Source organism: Haliotis rufescens, unplaced genomic scaffold, assembly GCF_023055435.1.
Source record: "Haliotis rufescens isolate VD_foot unplaced genomic scaffold, xgHalRufe1.0.p SCAF_3, whole genome shotgun sequence".
NCBI lineage: Eukaryota > Metazoa > Mollusca > Gastropoda > Lepetellida > Haliotidae > Haliotis > Haliotis rufescens.
Genome location: NW_025964001.1, coordinates 32,757,056 through 32,776,043, shown reverse-complemented (window position 1 = coordinate 32,776,043; position 18,988 = coordinate 32,757,056). Strand labels below are relative to the sequence as shown.

Sequence of the window (18,988 nt, the reverse complement as noted above, 5' to 3'; positions counted from 1 at the left end):
TAGTTTCCAAATGCTTCAGTCCAAGTAGCTGAGCGACAATCAGAATGTTCTGTGTTAGTATTTCTCCTTTTGTTCTCATGTGTGATGTACTTGCAATAGTTGTTCAAAGATGTGTTACGTGTGACTCAGTACTTACTCATGCTCATTTATACAAAAATAATTTTACTTCAAATCACATAAAAGTGTACTTCTCACATATTAAATATGCAGGTGGTAATTGATAATCTCAGGCAGTTGTTCAGACATCATGAAATTTTTCAATGCCATTTATGTTTAGAGAAAAACCCAGAAATGATAAGAAATTATGGTATCCCAGTGGGCTAGCACTATAAAACCGACATTAGTCTGAACTAGTACAAGCATCCACACACTCACACTCGCTGTATAAGTGCAATAAATTTATGATCTAAAGTTTGATGATGGCTCAAAATTCTTCTTCCAGTTTGCAGTTTGATTCTTTTGGGTACACACATCTTTATGAGTATCCTGTGGCAGATTTTTTAATAATGCATTGCTTTCTCTGGAATTACTGAAAATAATTTCCCCGACACACTGGGGTTCAGCTGTATTTTATTGCAATACCAGTCATACCAGTGGTGTTAAGGAGTGTTCCATATGTCATCAATAATATGCTCAATTTATAATGTTTTTTGATCTGACATAGTTGATTATTCCCTGGTTTCAGGTCTTGCACCCTGTTCGGTTTAAAAGACTAGGCATCCGAAGTACCTTCTCTGGGCCGGTGTCTGTCACTCTGTGGGATGGTGTAACAGATGTAAGTTGTCTTAGATTATCTCCCCCTAGGGGACTCTGGGTTAGAACAGGACCCACTACCTCATGAATATCACAGGATCCGACACAAATGGGACTCTGTGACTGTCACTAGTTGCCTGGCTGTTGTGATAGAGCTGGAATATTGCTGACTGCAGCTTTAAACAACATTCACTCTGTCAGAATATCAAAAAATATCAATTTCAACACTAAAAAATCAAAATCATCTCATTCTTAGACTTTTAAAATTGCAATGTTATTTTCCCGGATGTTTGAACATTTTAACACACTTTTCCTAATATAGACTGGAGCAAGGATTTGTATCAGTTTTGTAGCTCAAGTATTATAGGCTGGCAGGACTCTTCACGGACTGACTTAAACCATTCTTTCATTCTCTGTGTGTATGTTGTGTGTGTGCATCCACCTGTATCTGAGCACTACAAGACAAGGAAACCCATGTCTTATCCCAATCTCATTAAAATCAGATCTTAGTTCTAACTGACGCTAAGCCAAGATCTGAGGACATCCCATAACAGGTCAAGTCAGAAAGGGGCTGGTCGGGTAGCCTAGTGGTTAAAGCGTTCGCTCGTCACGCCGAAGACCCGGGTTCGATTCCCAACATGGGTACAATGTGTGAAGCCAATTCTGGTGTCCCCGCCGTGATATTGCTGGAACATGTGGAATATTGCTAAAAGTGGCATAAAACCATACTCCTCGCTCACTAATGAAATGACAAACATGTCCACATTAGCCAGTGAGAAAGCAGCTTTATGGAGCTATACGACTTTCATTACAGGGGGCACGTGTGGCCCAGTCTTCTAAGGCACAGCGATTCGCTGTGCGTAGTTGTGTCCCTTGGGCACGCCAGAAACCTATGATTGTGGGTTCGAATCCTGGTTCGCCCCGATTATGTTTCTAGGTTTGTCAGCACCATACCTGTGCTCGTGGGTTTCACCGAAGTGGTAAACGTCTGAGACCTGCATCATTTCGGGCTTTCCTCCCACATTAAGCTGACACGCCTCGATATAACTGGAATACTGTTAAAAGCGGCATAAAACCAAACTCACTCACTCACTCACTCCATTACAGATTACCCTTTGAAAAATATTTTGACAAAATTCTTGATTTATAATTTGAAAACTGAACAAAAGAAAATTCTGGAATGTCTAATAGATGGCCGAGATTGTATGGCAGTACTTCCCATGGGCTTTGTAAAGACTTTTCCCGTTCAAATCTTAATCCCATTGAAGTGAGAGAGAGATAATGATTTTGGCAGATTCAGTGCTGCAGCTGTCATTCAGAATACCCTGTGTTATCCATTTCATTTTTGCATGATAGAAAACACATTCTGACTGTCACTTCCTTATCTGGTATTGATTGTGTCTGATACATTTCTTTTCCTTTTAGAGCTTTTTTCCTGTCTTTTTTTTCTTAATTTTGTTTTGTCCTTTAATACTGTTTAATAATGTTTCAAGAGGTCCTTGTCTCTGGCCGGGTGACTGTTGACGTCCGGACGAGATTGAGTCAAATTATTCAAACACCACATTGTTTACTGTCTCAACTATTTATGGTCATTGAATCTAACCCATATCACACACACAATATCTTAAGTTTAAACACGGCACTAATTACAGAGTTTACACTGTCTAGACCATACATTGGCACTAGTTCTCAGACCCTGTGTTGTTCTGCACATCTGTAATAGTTGTTTCTTGTCATTCAGCATCATCAACATATCAGCATGATCTACCCAAAACTGACATTTTGAAAAATGCAAATAAATGTAGATTTTTAAATTTTGAATGTATATGCAGAATTTGTGTATGCTTTTGATTTTGTTTTCTCTTTCAGAATGCAATGAATATTATTTGTTAATTTCTTTAAAGGGAGTTAAGCCGTAAGACTTCTAACCATCAGCAGAAATCAGGGTCCTCTCCCCTTGACCGTGTTTGGAAAATAGGAGTTTCATGCTGGTAAAAATTGCATGAGGCAACAATGGGACAAAAATATCGAGGAAGCATTCTTCTTGCTCTATGTTATTTAGTGACTGTGCTCATTGTGTCTTAATTGCTATATTTAACAGGGCCCTAGTACAAGAAAACCTCATGATCGAAACAGCGTTGTCCCAAGTAAAATTGTTTCAAGTAACAAATGAATAAATTCCAGCACCTAATGTCCTTTTATTCAGATAAAGATATTCTCAAAAGTTAATTCACTGGTCCAGAGGGCAGGGAGTCCAGATAAACAGGGTTTGCTTCAGCAGGGAGGATTCACTATCAACTTTCTGTGTGTGTAAGGGCTAGATGATGTGCTGGGCACAATGAGCAGGCTTACAGCTATAATACTGTCAGAACATGACTTTTCACAATATTTCCAGTATTTAAGGATTGACTGTGTATTTTTTTCGGTTCATTGGGGGATGAATCGAAAAACTGATGTGCAAACTGTATGTATTATTTATTGATATCAGCAAAATTACATCTTGGAATACACTGGGAAATGTAAAGTCTATGTAAGTGGAGTGTACATTATGTTTAGAAGAACACAATAAAAAATTAAAACATTGCTGTGATATTAAGACATCAGGATCTCGAGTATGTAATTTATTCCACCAAACACAATAACAAATGATGAATTAACTTGGATACATATTTGACGCATTGTATTGCCTTTGTTATTGAAATAATAATCACAATCATAATCATAATAATAATACATTTGTATTGCGCCAAATTCCATTTTCAAGTGGATGCTCCTAGCGCTACAGATATGATATAATGAACACAATTCATGTGAGGCCGTAGTATTTATGGCACAAGTGTGTTTTCAATCCACCCTTGAAAGATGGAAGGGTAGGTGACAGTCTCAGTTCTTATGGCAGTTGGTTCAGAGTGTAGTGTAAGTGTTGTAAGTTCTCTGACCAAATAGTTTCAGTCTAATTGCAGGGATTTAAAGCAGCAGTTTGTTATCAGATCCTGTGTGTTCCAATATAGTTTGTTAATTATTCATTGATCTTGTGTGTTTATTAACTGATTTCACAATTTAGTTGTGTACGTGACAATTTCTTGATTAACTTTTGCGTTTTAACTTGGGAATCAACACGTAACAAAATGAATTGTTGAATAATCGACATATTCTGTTGGTTTTGACACCAAATTCAGACGTCAGATTCTCCAAATGTAATATAATGCATGCCGCTAGCATCCTGTCCAACATCAACATTGATTGGCTTTTGTTTTGCTAGCAATGATGCTTGTCAGTGTTAATTACACTCATATCATAACAGTGGAGGTGATTTATTTGTTATAGATCATTCTCAAGTGTTTAGTTATTGTAGGATCAAACAGAATTCACAGGTCTGTGTTTTGTTTCAAGTGAATACATTTTTTAGAGGACTATTTGCTCATTGGCTTTGTGAACAAACTTGAAAATGTATGTTGTGCATAAGAAATATGGCTGGATACTTTCAATGGCTAAAGAGTCATTTCTCACAGTTGTCAAAAGCTGATATGATTTGTAAGCGATGACCAAAACTGAATGAATTTGGGTAATGATAATACGAAACCACTTAACACTCAGTGTTATGGATTATTATGTCCCTCGTGAAATGAACTTTTAATGTCCCTGGCCAAGGCTGGATTGTACACATTATTATTACTTGACATATAATATGTAATTCCCTGTAGATTATGTGTTGTTCATACACACATGATCCCGTGCACAGCACACAGGTCACAAATCAGGTGAAGTTAAACAACGTCGGTAGCGGAGAGTCCTTTGATGGGTGACCGCATTTTGGCAGTATGGCTCCTGAGAGTTTCTAGGGGTTCGGTCCTGCCACACATTGAAGCATATGTAACACATGCTGTCTCTTGGGCAAGTGACTTTGTTCAAAATGTGCCGCTGGTCACCGAGCAGTGAATGGGTACCCGGTAGGATGAGATGGCATTGTGGTTGTTAACTTTCCAGCTCCTAACAGGCACCTTGGGTTGTATACTCCCCAGGGAGCTGAGAATAATTCTTGAGTGCACAATGATCTAGTGACCAGGGTAATAATAGCGCTTTGAGCATGCCTCTGTGTGTTGTGGAGAGATGCACAATATAAATAGCCTGCTCTGTTATTCCCAAATTTACTCACTAACTAGTTATGTACTGGATGATTTCAGAAATGTTGATGAAACTATAGAAAGATACAATAATATCCATCATACTGACATTTGCTGCCGAGGAAGCAGTCCATATTTTGATTTTGCAAGACATGAATTATTTATGTCACCAATTTCATCTTTAAAAGTCATGAGTTAAATACAACTCCATTATAACTAAAATAGAATTTAATATATATCTTAAAATCAATTTTGTGACACTAATTGATATCTTAAATTTGAGTTCTTAAACTAGTTCTGCTTACCCGGTATTCATATTCTTGATATCAATGCTGGTAAATGAATTATTGGTTTCATGTAAAGAAAGAATGATACAGTCCTTCATTTCTGCCTGTGCACATGATATAATCTAACTAGCCATTTATAAGTATGATTGAAATTGCCATATTGAATTTAAAATAGAAAAGGATTTGGATGGGTCAGGGAAATTCAAGGTCGGAGAAATATCCTGAAATACACAGCTAATTTAAAATTTACAATCTCTTAATATTTATTAAATTTTCATAACTTGTAATAACCTGTTGTTATTAACATATAGAAAGTAATTTGTATTGATTTAAATAAATATTAGGATTTTAATTTTAAGCAAACCTAACTGAAGGTCAAGTGTCTGTCATGTGGTTGTCCATCCAGTTGTCTGTTGTTAACTTTTGAGTTTTTGACATTTCCTCTGAAACTCCAAGACCTGTGTAGCTGAGACATTGTATGAATGATCCAAGCTATGGTGTCTCTAAAATGCATTCACAGAAATCCAATTCATCTTTAAACCAGATAAAATTAATAAAAGTGTAATTTTTTCTCATTACTTAGCCATGTCTGCATCTTTCATTAATGTTCTTATTTAGTGTGTATGTGGCATGCAAAGTTGGAGATAAACATCCATGTTTTCAATGTAGATTTAACCGTGCTAAATTGAATTTGGAATCTGCCGTTCACTGTATGGTATCCACAAGGTCTAGACGGCTGGTAGGCTGTCTTCAAGTTGTGGAAGCTTTAAGAGTAACATGCTAACAGATTTACTGGCTTTTAAGAAGCACACAGAATCAGCAACAGCCACCAGGCGGGATACAGTTCGCAAAGATGACATCCCAACCGGGTCTCGTGAAGAACAAGCATGTCATTCTGGCTCCGTTAGCTATAGCAGGAGATCACAGACTTTGATCATTCCAGAATCCTTGTCACTGTTGGACGAGGACACACTGGGAGACCACCCCATGATGACTACGGATACAAAGCATCATTCTACTTCACTCCTGGGTGTTAATTTTGACTGTACGGATTCCAAAGCTAACGATCATCAAACTCTCCTGTGGCCAAGGTACACTCTTTAAGTTATCAACCAGGTGTCCGACAATTTACTGAATCTGAGACATGACGATCATCTCCCCTTACTGTCTTTGAGGAAGCAATTATACCAGACTCTCGATTGTCCTCTCGCAGACTCTCAGGTTTTGAATGAGGATTTCCTCTGTCTGGTCTGTATGATTTCACATTCCCATTAGCACGACAGATGGATTGTTTTCAAGCCAGCTGCAGAAGAGATAGAGCTCAGCAGTCAAACCTCCTGAAAATAGCAGAAGTTCTCAACCTAGAGGTCAGAGTGATTGCAGATTCTGCCTGCACTACCAACCATCCAATCATTTGTGATCCTATCGAGATGTTTTTCTCTACGGACTCCGATTTATGCCTACAGATCTTCGACATATCACCAACTCGGGATCCAGTGGCAGGGTGTCTTTTGTCATAAGCCGAAAATTGGAACACGTCATTTTAAGGGGATACATGCTACACTTCTGCAAACTCTCCTTGTAACAGTCCAAATAACAGGCGTCGGAAGAGTATTGGAGAAAACACTATTCAGAGAGTTCAAGCCACAGATGACAGCCCAGTGTTCTGAAGTTACAAAGAAGAACTCACCGGACATGAGGATGACTATATATTTCAAGCTCTAAAGAAATCCTTCCTAGTCCTTCCGCCCAAGTTCCAGTACAGAAGATTGGCTGATCAGTCTAGATCTGCAAGACGGCTATCTCCATGTCTCCATGTCTCCATTCATCAAGCATTGCAGAATTATCTTTACTTTGCAGTCAATGCACGAAGAGACAAATTCCAAGTTCTTCCGTTTGGGATCTCCATAGCACCCTGGCTATTCACCAGAATCACAAATACCGTTTGCCCGTTTTGCCCACCTACAGCTAGTTCGTCTAAACAGATATCTAGATGACTTCTTGATGGCAGATCAAAACAAATGATCAAAATGAACAAAATCTTCTTGATCCAGCTGTTTCCTCATGCATCCAACCAAAAGAGATCATCCCAACACAAGACATAGTGTACACTGGGGCCAATTTCCAATTACAAGTTGGATGTCTCTGTCACCCTGGAAGATTGACATTGACGATGCTTAGCATGGTAACATCTTGTCCCACATGATCTCTCCAATAGTGGATGTCTCCTCTAGAGAATCTAACATCTCCAGGACAAGACATACAGAGGAAGTTTGATATTATGCCCTCTCGAGGATTCGATCAATTCGTTGAGATCTCAGCCCATAGATTCTCTCTTCTAAATACAAGACAACTAGAGTCAGGAACTCAACTGGCGGACTCACAGAGATCATGCTATGAGCAGCATTCCCATAGTATTTCCGACACCCGAACAGATGCATCCGACACAGGTTGGGGAGCCAATATGGATGACCCCAAGATCCAGGGTTTATGGAATGAGTCCGAGAAAGATCTCCACATCAACTGCCTGGAGATGAAGGCAATCTTTTATGCTCTCAAGGAATGGAAAGTGTATCTAACTCACTCCACAGTCCTTGTAGCCATGTACAATACCACAGTGGTTGCTTACATACAGAAGCAAGGGGGAACCAAGTCCAGCTTCCTGATGACAGAGACAATATAAGATTGTGTGCCTTGGCAGACTCCATTGGCTGCTGGATAGAAGCAAGACATATTCCCGGGAAACTGAACATCTCAGCAGACCGTAGAGAATAGTGGAAACAGAGTGGTCACTTCATCCAGAAGTTTTCAACTGGATGACATCAGTATGGTACATATGTGGATCCCTTTGCTACTTGCCTGAACAACTAGGACAGGCCAATTCGCTCCCCCTTTCCACCATGGTCTCTTCTCAACAACGTGAAGAACTGACAGACTGTATCATCATTCTAATAGCTCCAATATGGCCAGACAGAGCACGGTTTCCCAGACTGTTTCTGCTGCTAATGGAAGATCCTCTTCACCTACCGCTTCAGCGAGCTCTTCTACGTCAACACAGGTTGGACATATTCCACAACAATCTCTCCATCCTCCATCTAACTGTCTGGAAGCTATCTCGCAGAAGATCAAGATGCTGGCTTTTCTGAATCTCTACAGCCGTAGCTAAGTCCTGGTGACCTTCTTTCTCCCTTCTTTACGACAACCGATGCAACAAGTTTGTCCAGTGGAGACAACAACATCGTCGGGGGGATAGAACTGGAACTATTCCCATGGTGGCAGATTTTTTATTACATCTTTCTCAGGAAAACAAGCTCTGCCATGATACAATAGTATACAGGACGGCTCTCCATCTGTATTACATCTTGATGGATTATCTATCGGGGATCATCCTCATGCAGTCTTTTCTTATGGAAGATGTGAAATCACCTTTTACCTTCCAATCAGTAGTTCCAGCAGCCCTTCTAACTGTTTGAAGCTCTGGTCCAAGCTAAATTAATTCAGAAGGTAAGGACGACTGCATTCCTCTTTGAGATGGCCAGAGTGACTTGAGTCTCAGAACTCCACCCTCTGGACTATTCAACTCTTGCTCATGCCAAGGAATGGAGCTCCATTACCGTAAGATGGCTCCTGGACTTAGATGAGTGAGTGAGTGTGTGTGTGTGTGTGTGTGTGTGGGTGTGGGTGTGTGGGTGTGGGTGTGGGTGTGGGTGTGGGTGGGTGGGTGGCTGTATGGGTGGCTGTGTGGGTGAGGGTGAGGAGCAGACATCAGCAGTTTGAAAGGTACACCTTCTTGATTACCCTAATTACTGAGTGCATATACCTGCTACATCACGGGCAATTGACCGGAAGTGACATCATGGTCTGAAAGTGATGTCCTAACCTGAAGTGACATCACAATTAGAAGTGACGATTTGACTGGAAGTGACATCAGAAAGAGCAAACCAGATGACGGCGTGAGAGATGGTTTTAGAACAAGGTCCTCTTGAGGTGATTTGATAGTTATACCTGATTTGGATACAACTATTTATGGATGGAATCACAAGAAATTGGAAATCTAGTGTCAACAATACTGGGAGTCTACTTGAGGCCGGGCCTGTCTATCTCTCTGGTGCTTTCTGTCAATGATGTAATAAGGGTAGAGGATTTGTAAGAATTATAGGAACAACAGTAATTATTGTTAATAATTCTAAGAATACCCCCTCTATGACATCAGAAGTACCCGCTCCCATCTCCCCATTCATCTGGCTCAAGTTGATAGACGTTTGGGAAAGTGGTGAGGATTTTCCTGCCTTTGCAAGCTGAAGAGCTATAAGCTGATTGGTGCTAATGTGGCGACCTCTAGTTTTGTGTAGATGATAGTGAAGAGGACTTCAGTTGAAAATGTGAAGATTTAGTTATAGTGTGATTGCAGCCAAAATACAGGAATTTGGCAATGATGTAATAGAGGTAGTATTTTTAGAAGTGTTACCAATGATAACTATTGTTCCTATGAATATGGGTTTCATCAAAGTAGTAAATGTCTGAGACCTGCATCACTCCAGGCCTTCCTCCCACACCAAGCTGACATGGTGTGATATAACTGGTATACTGATCAAAGCCTGTGTTTAAACCCAACTCACTCATTCAGTTTAAGATGGTCAGCATTTGTTCAATTTTACTTAAAGCCATTCTTACATCAGCCTTATCTGAGGTTAAAAAATCTTCAATTAAGTCATCAGCAGTACATGACTCTAGATTTGTATGGAAATTAATACTGCTTGTATCATTCTGTTTGTCACGTATGATGGATTCACTGGTACATAAGGCTTAACCTTCAGGCATTATCTGACTGGTAAGGTGTAAAGGTGAAATGGTCAGAGTCTGCTCTAGAAAGTTAAGTTTGGTTACAGGTTGAACAGGTTGGATAAATTATTAAATGATTAACCAAACTGGTTCCTTGATTGTGTAAGAACCTTGTCTGTCATCTCTCTTTCTACTGATAACTGCATGCATCCATCCATCCCCCTACCATCCCCTCCACTTTACAACATTCCAACAGGCAAAGGCCAAATCTGTTCACAGTCTTCCTCCCTGTGAAGATCAGGGACAGAATAGGTCTTCCCCAACCCATGCTTACCGTAAGAGGCAACTTTGCTTGTCATAAGAGGCCACTAACAGGATCGGGTGGTCACGCTCGCTGACCTGGTTGATGCATGTCATTGTTTCCCAATTGCATGGACTGATGCTTATGACATCAATCACTGGATTGCCTGGTCCAGACTCAATTATTTACTAAAAGCCATCATATAGCTGGGATATTGCTGAGTACGGTGTTAAACAACAAACAGAATCTTCCAGATGTTTTGGGTCATTGAAATATTTGGGGGTGTAAGACGAATATAAGTACTGTCATTTTCCTCTTCCATTACAAAAACCTCACACTGCAGATCCATGCATTAAAATCCCATGATAATAAAATATCAATATTTATGCCCAAACTGGCACTTAATACCTGATATCATTATGTCTGACACATCAATATCATCATCCTTTGGGTCTTCTAAGAGCGATGACCGCTCGGAGAGAATATAGACACAACCAAATATGAAATCACACCCATGTACGTCAGGGTCTGGTTCAACATTAAGGACAATCGTCCTCCTCTGGGAGGAACTTGATGAGTACATACACTCTGTCTCCACTTGTAAACACAGCGACTAGACCAGAGTATCGGCAGAATTGCTTCAAGCTCTACCATGTCTACATGCAAGATATTCTAAATCAGGGAATACATTCAAGAAAGTCTCGTGACATTTTGCAATGTCTGAATTAACACAAACATGGAATTCAGGGATAGAAGTTTTGTTTTTTTCAAGTGTGTCATTGGGCACTCATTAAGATATTTTGGTGTGCCCTGTGGACTTAAAATGTGCTTAGAAGAATAGGATGGATCCATTATCAAATACGGCGGGGAACGATTTCGTTCTGTTTTACTGTCTGCACCAGGTGCAACCAAGTGAATTTATCAGGCTCCAGAATATTGGCTGCACCATTTTATCATAAACTGAAACACTGTATTTTCAGTTATTATGAATATTAAATAAATTCAAAGAGATAATAAACTTTACAGTATTTTATTTAGGGAAATCTGTATATGGCTTTTTAAATCTTTCAAAGTGTCTGTTTGTTGTGTTTGTAACCTCATGAGTGACTGTTCTGGTGAAGAATTAGTTCTGCAAGTTCACTGCATTCAGACCACCTGTGTATTTCACTATTTTCATGAACTTTGTTTCTTGGATTTGCAGCCAGTTTCAAAAGAATTCAGTTTTCCACTTTAATCGAATTCATGTATAACTGCAGCCCAGCACTTGTGGTAGGAAATGTTACCTGCATTGGGGGGATCCTGGCAATAACGGTTACCTGCAGATGGAATATAGCAAAATCGATCTCTGTTAAGTGAAAGTCATTTCAAAAAAGGCCAGCCAAGTTTGAAAGTTTGACCCCTTTTTTTCATTGAGATTGATTATCATTTCTCTTTTCAATTTCCGAATTGCCTGATTTATTATGTGAATTATACTGTGAATTAAGCATGTTTCAATGGGGGAATTATACAAGCATTAAATTAATTTGCATTGATAAGCATTTATTAGTTTCAATGGTCATAGTTTTCCATGTGTTGGTCTTGTTTACTTGTGTGAAAGAACACTTATCACAGGCTTAAGTTCATTAATATTGTCACAAGCTATTGTTGTTAAACTATATCATTTCTCGAGAGCTTGTTTTCTTGGATTGATTAGGCCCATTGTCATTTTGGAATACCCAGATTTACTTTGTGAATCATACTGTGCATAAAGCATGTTTGTCCTGTTAGTTTGAGGTTTCAAATAATCAACATTGTCATAAGGTGTTGCTGAAATAATTTGATTTCTGAGTTTGCCTTACGGCACCAGGAACTTACAAGGAAATACAAATAGTTTTGAACTCTGGAATTTATCGTATTATTGCTTAAAATTGCTCTAATGTAGGTGTGATTGTACATTAAGTTTATATACGAGTAGTAATCCGTAAGTCTTCCTGGGTCTGCTCAGGTTAATTTTTCTAAGGTCAAGGTTAGTATAATCTCTTCATAATAACGTAAAGTAATGTAAAAAGACTAGTTTGTACAAAGATGGAATGTTGTGATGGTACATATTGACCTTTCCAAAATTATTTATGTACACCTTTTTATTTATGATATCAAGTGTAAGATATAATTCAAGAGGACTTAGAAGTGCATTTATTGTGATGACATGATTTTCAACAGGGTTGGGTCCTGAGTAGGACCTGGGTACCCACAGTACTACCTGCACCCGTGGTTAGTCACGTGATATATTGTTTAATTACAAAAACTCACTATAGCTCAGTGGTTACACTAAAAGTCGCTCGCTAATGTTCGATTTCTTTCTGACGATGCGCACATTCCTTTTGAATTGTATATGTGTGAGTAGAGATACGGCTTAGGTCAACTTCAGTGTGCGCATGATCTGATCGTTTGATACGTGTATCTAAATAGTTTTTACCAGGGCTGCGGTTAAACGATTCCCAATCAGACATTTTGTTCCCAACTCTTGAGACCTGCAGTGGATACCCGGGTAGGGTCATGTAATGAGATGTCTGATACCCGGGTAGTAAATTTGGACTTGTCCCAGCCCTATTTTCCAAATTGAAACGTAGAGGTTAACCCAGAAATTGGTTTGCTCAGAACTAATTTGTGAAATCAGTAAATGATCACACAAGAGCGTTTACCAAAATTGTTCACCAGCCGTTCCATTGTTTGCTGTCACTGATAATTACTAAAAATATATTCACAACAGTTTCTTACCCCACTGATATTACTTACATATAATATCAGCGTCTCATGCAGTTGTGTTGTTGTATGGGTGTTTTTTTCACAACATTAATATTGTTACTGCCCTGGGTACAACTTACAGGGATTCAGAAGATGGTGGAGATGGGGCTGGTTTGACAGAGTATATTAGCAGCTTTCTTGTTTTGATTATGGACACATACAACTGCAGAATGATTTACTATCATCTATATGAAACTCTGAGATTCCATCTGACATTAAGCCTATGTAAGTGTTCTGAAGATGATCATCTTGATCATCATCGTCCGGCTGGAACCAAGGCTTGAGGGGGATTCGGTAAGAGGAATAATTGGAATCGTAAGAGAGTGTTTCTGGAATGTTGGATCTTTCTGGTTCATCTGCATGATTTAAAGACTCCATTCCCTATGAATATTGAGTGTGCTTAAAACTTGACACTTATCCCCAAGTGTTGCAGATGTATAACTGTTGAAGCAATCACCATATTTACTTCATCATATAAATATTCAGCATGGGCTTTAACTCTCTTAAAAATTATTTGTTTTATTCATGAAAGATCAGGGTTTTATTCCAACCATCTTTAAAGATTTCATAACATCTGCTTTGTATACAATGCTGAAATGAATATGAGATTTGTCAGGAAAGTCAGCAATGGGAAATGATCAGTGTAGGTGTATGAAACAAAAGTTAGTGCTATATATGTATCATGTTTGTAGATGTGGAATTAGCTCACAGACATTGGGGATCAGAGATTCCTATAGTGTAAATGGTCGTGTGTACATTTGGTGAAGCTACAAGTTGGTTTGTTGTTACACGCTGTATGCTGGTAGCCTGTATGAGTTTGGATCAGATGGACAAGTGATTATTTGAGTCTGGGTGAGTGAGTTTTGTTTTACACCGCTTTAAGCAACATTCCAGCAGTATCATGGAAGGGGACACCAGAAATGGGCCTATTAGAGTCTGGACCAGAGAAGCCAATGATTGATATTATGAGCAATGACCCATTCAGTTGGGGTGTGATGGTACACAAGCAACCAAGTTACAAAGCATGGTGTCCTATTCACGAAGCTATCTAAGTGTTAAGATTGTCGTTAAGGTGTTAAGTGAAATAAATCTTAGCTAAGTCTATTCTCAAAGCCATCTTAGTGTAACCGGGGGTGTTCATAAATAACACGGGTTGTATTTTAGGAGGATTTATTCATGATGGTCAGAGCAAACACCTTGAAATATATTCTTTAAAAATAAATATACATGTAAATATATATATGTATGTAAATAAACACAGACATAAGTATGTAAGGGCACATCACATTCACATGCGGGCATAGTTATATTCATTCACATCGTCACAACGACGACATCATAGAAATAGATTAAACTCATGTTAAAACAAATACATTGAAGGATGTGTTATAAGTCACCATAACTATATATACATTTGTATCCCTATGCAAGTGTAATGATATGATAAGTATGATATTTGATTACATTAATACACCAGAAAATACAAGCATACCCTGTAGGTGAAACTGGGGCGCGAACTGAGTTCAAAAACACAAACTGAGAGGACTATGATGCCTGCACCTAAATACAAGTACAAAAACAAAGATACTCACTTAGGGAAAACTGGTAATCTTAGCTAACACGAATTATGTGTTACAAATAACATACCTACAAACTCTTGACATTATACATAAATAATATGGTTATAAGCAAACACATACATGATAAATACATACACACTTGCTCACTCATTCTCAAATAAAACATATGGGATAGGTGAAGATATACAGTGCTGGATCTCTCTTAAGAATTTTCTGACCTAGTTAAAACATTTAAATGGCTGCAATTATATGACTGTATGTAATGACGTATCTAAATAAGTATTAAGACTTAGTAACACTACAACTGATTACACAAATAGATACAAGTACATTATTACAATACTTATAAAACATTACTCACCTGTTAGGACAATCTCAGGTGAAAATATTACACAAAGCATATGTCGTTTGTTGTCAGCATGGTCAAGGTGTAGTGGCTGGTGTGCTGGTTAAATGCTAGGTGTTTGTATTTTAGACAAAGCCAATCAGGCGTAAGCTGAATTAAACAAAGGACTTACCCCAGCTACCTACCCTTCCCTGCCCCACAGCCAGAAGTTGAATGAAACAAAACTCCACACAGAGATTTAGTCATTATTCTGCTGAAAGCAGCGCTGTAGAATACAGCAGCTACACAGGTGTATTCAGTTTATTGCAACACAATAAAAGGTCAAAACATCATTTCATTACAAATAATTATATGTATACAAAGATATAAAATACAGAAAATACACATATATACAATGCTGCCGCATTAGCACAAGTCATCTTAGGTTTAAACAACAATTATGACAGTCAGACCTGTCTTGGAAGCTTAGAACAGGTAATATGGTGGACAACAGACGACATGTTTAAGAAAATGACTCTGCAGTACCTGTATTATTTCTGACTACAAAACCAAGCGGTTTGCACTTGCAGTTTCAAGAAATTAACAGCAGATTCTAGAAAACAGGTCACCAATAAAAAGAAAAATTGTAGCAACGACTAAGATGTTTTCTTGTCAAGAGCAGGTATTTTATGGAGAGAGTGAGGGTGGTTTCCCTTTGATGACCTGTACCATATATGAAGTATACTCAACAACAAAAGTTCCTGTGACACCAATATTTTAGTGTATTTTTAAATAAGTAAAGTTTGGTTTTCAATATTGTAGTACATGTATGGAATCAAGTCACAAAAATCGAACTGCTACAAAAAAGCATGCATTCCATGCAAAAGTTGACTTTTATGCAACCCCCATGTATTTCACTACCCAAGAATGGCTATAAAAACATGTCCTTTAATGGGATTCCATATGCATTGTTTAGCATTGTGCTGACAACAACCACTCAGAAAAACAACAAAATCACGCAATTATCCAGCATTACGAAATGCCACGCCTGTCCGAAAATGAGCGTCTGCGAGCCATTGGTATGCTTGAAGCAGGATCGAGTTAACGTGATGTTGTTTATGGCAATGTTGGCAACAGACGAATGCATTCAGAGACCATCCTCGGAGGGGCAGGCAACGCGTAACCAATAATCAACAAGACAACTGGATTCGAACAACACACTACGAAATCGATTAGCCCGCAACAGTGACTGCAAGAAGCATCCCTGGCCTTAGACGAATATCTTCACAAACCATACGTCGTCGCCTCCTCAGATGTGCAGGGATTGTTACCAGAAGACCCGCCAGACGTCCCATTTTGACAGGAAACCACAGTCAAGCACGTCTACAGTGGTGCAGACAGCGTCTACGCTGGACGGCCATGCAGTGGGGACAAGTTCTATTTCGCTGACGAGTCTCATTTTCACCTCAGCCAGAGCGATGGGCAGATTTAAGTACACCGACGTCGAGGTGAACGTTATGTCAATCATTGTGTCATGGAAGAAGATCGGTTTGAAGGCGGCAGCGTTATGGTTTGGGGTGGGATTACAGCAAGACAGAGGACCCTTTTGATAGTGGTAGAGGGAAATCTCAATGGACAGCGCTACCGCGATGAGATCATCAACCCTGTTGTTCTACGGTTTTTGCGTCGTCATGGCCCAGGCATTACCTTTCAACATGACAACAACCGGCCTCATATTGCTCAACTTGTTCAGGATTCTCTTCAATAAAGCAGCGTGAATGTCATCCCCTGGCAGGCTCGCTCCCCTGATCTCTCACCAATCGAGCACATGTGGGATGAGATGGATCGGCACCTTCGACGTCAACCACGTGTTCCACAGACACTCCAGGAACTTCGAAACATGCTCCAGCAGATATGGACAGATATCCCACAGAACTTTGTGTGATGCCTAGTCCATTCCATGAGACGAAGATGTGTTGCTTGCATCGCAACCAGAGGTGGTCACACACGCTGATGATTTGTAAATTGACATTTTGGCATGTTCATGTTTTTTTATGAAATCACACATTTTTCTGAAGGCAGTATGGCAAATTAAACCATTTGAACACTTACAGGAGTCTTTTATCTGTTGCAAACCGAAATTGTTTCAGATTTACTAAAAAACATAACTTTGCGAAAAATCTTATTCAATGTCACAGGAACTTTTGTTGTTCAGTATATATTGCTGAGTGTAGTTGGCACCTTGCTGTTTGTATATGGATGGCATGGTGTTTGAAAACATTTCAACCATGAATGAATATTTCATTAGGAATAATAAAAGAAAACAATTCAAATTTTTTATACCCGACATAAAAGAATGGGGTATGTCGTTATACCAAGGAATTCATTCCATCTGTCTGTCTATCCTTCCATCCATTTTTTGGTGTGACCTACAGCTTGGAACTACTGAATAGATTTTTTTCAAACTTCAAACACTTTTTATACAGTGCAAAGTTTGATTTCAAATATTTGGATTGTCTGCTAAAATACAGTTTTTTTCATTCTTTTACTGAAACATTTGTGTGACCTCTAACTTCAAAACTACTGCATGGATTCTTTTCAGATGAAGGGAACAGTTTCCATACTAATAGAAGAGGTGTAGTGCAAAGTTTGATTTATATATATGTATTTTCTGAAAAAAATATGTTCTCATTTTGTGAATTTATTATAAAACATTTACTTCAACATTTGTGCGACCTATAACTTGAAAACTGCTTATTGATTCATTTCCAGTTGGGGTAGTTTCTATGCCAATAGGAGAGGTGCAGTGCAAAGTTTGTTTTTGAATTACAGATTTTCTGAGAAATATTGCTTTTTTCATTTTTTAAACTTTGAAATATGTTGGCGTCGAAGTTGGGGGTATTAGAGAGCCCTGCTCACTTTTTGTCTTGTTCTCACAGGGTTGTGTAAAAAATATGTAACGTCATTTGCAGACAGAAACCATACAGTAGTGTTTTTGTAGATTGCAAACCTACCTTTTGTATCTTTTTTTCAGATTGAAGTCAAATGTTTGCAATTCATGCTTACAAACCTGGCTGGAGTTATTTCCTTTGGTAGTGTACAGAGAATCTTTTCTTTTAGATTCAATATCAGTGTCAGTTTTTGAAAACAATTGTTTTAATAGTTGCACAGTGAACATTATTTCTGCTGTAAAGAGGATTTAGACCCTGTCTTAACTGCCCTACTCATTAGTGGAATAAGAATTAGAAAACAACTAAATGGGTTTGGGTTTTTTGCTCCAAGGTCATATTTTACTTTACAAAGTATTCATTTTCCTTGTCCTTGAAGACCTATGAAGATTCCGGGGTAGAATTGGTCTTCAGCAACCCATGCTTGCTGTAAAAGGTGACTATGCTTGTCGTAAAAGGCGACTAACGGGATCGGATTTCAATTGCGTGTATCGATGCTCATGATATTAATCACTGGATTGTCTGGTCCAGACTCGATTATTTACAGACCGCCGTCATATAGCTGTAATATTGCTGAGTGCGGAGTTAAACAACAAACAAACCAACCAACCAACCAACCTTGTCCTTGTTTCACACATGATTTCATTTTTCAGTTATTTGTTAAGATTTGTAGTATGAGACCCGAATATAGATATTTACATATATTTCTTTTCTAAATTTTGACAAGTATTATTGATAAACTATTATTGGTGGTTATATTCACTGCTGTTTTTTTTTACAAATATTATTACAGATCTACTACCTGGTGAAAATAGTTCTGTTTTCAATCATCTAATTTGCTTTAAATAATATTCCATGGATTTATAAAGCTCTAGTTAAATGATAATTTGTCTGTAATCCACCATAACCAGAGCTGGAACTCTGGACACACTTTTTCAGAATGTTTTTTTGAGTATCCAGTCGGTATAAAGGTAACAAATCAACAAGACTTATCAATGAGAGGGGGCACGGGTGGCCAAGTCGTCTAATGTGCCTTGATTCGCTGTGCAGTGTTGCCTCCCTTGGGCACGCCAGATTGTAGGTTCGAATCCTGGTTCGCCCAAA

At 38.7% G+C, this 18,988-nt stretch overlaps 1 protein-coding gene across 1 annotated transcript in view; it reads left to right on the top strand.

Annotated features, from left to right (window-relative positions):
- LOC124120386 (UDP-GalNAc:beta-1,3-N-acetylgalactosaminyltransferase 2-like) overlaps window positions 1-18,988 on the top strand; it is a 34,872-nt gene that overhangs the window by 3,079 nt on the left and 12,805 nt on the right. Inside the window, exon 5 of the mRNA XM_046483199.2 lies at window positions 686-775. Within this exon, the coding sequence (XP_046339155.1) occupies window positions 686-775 (90 nt within the window). The remainder of the gene's footprint in view (window positions 1-685; window positions 776-18,988) is intronic.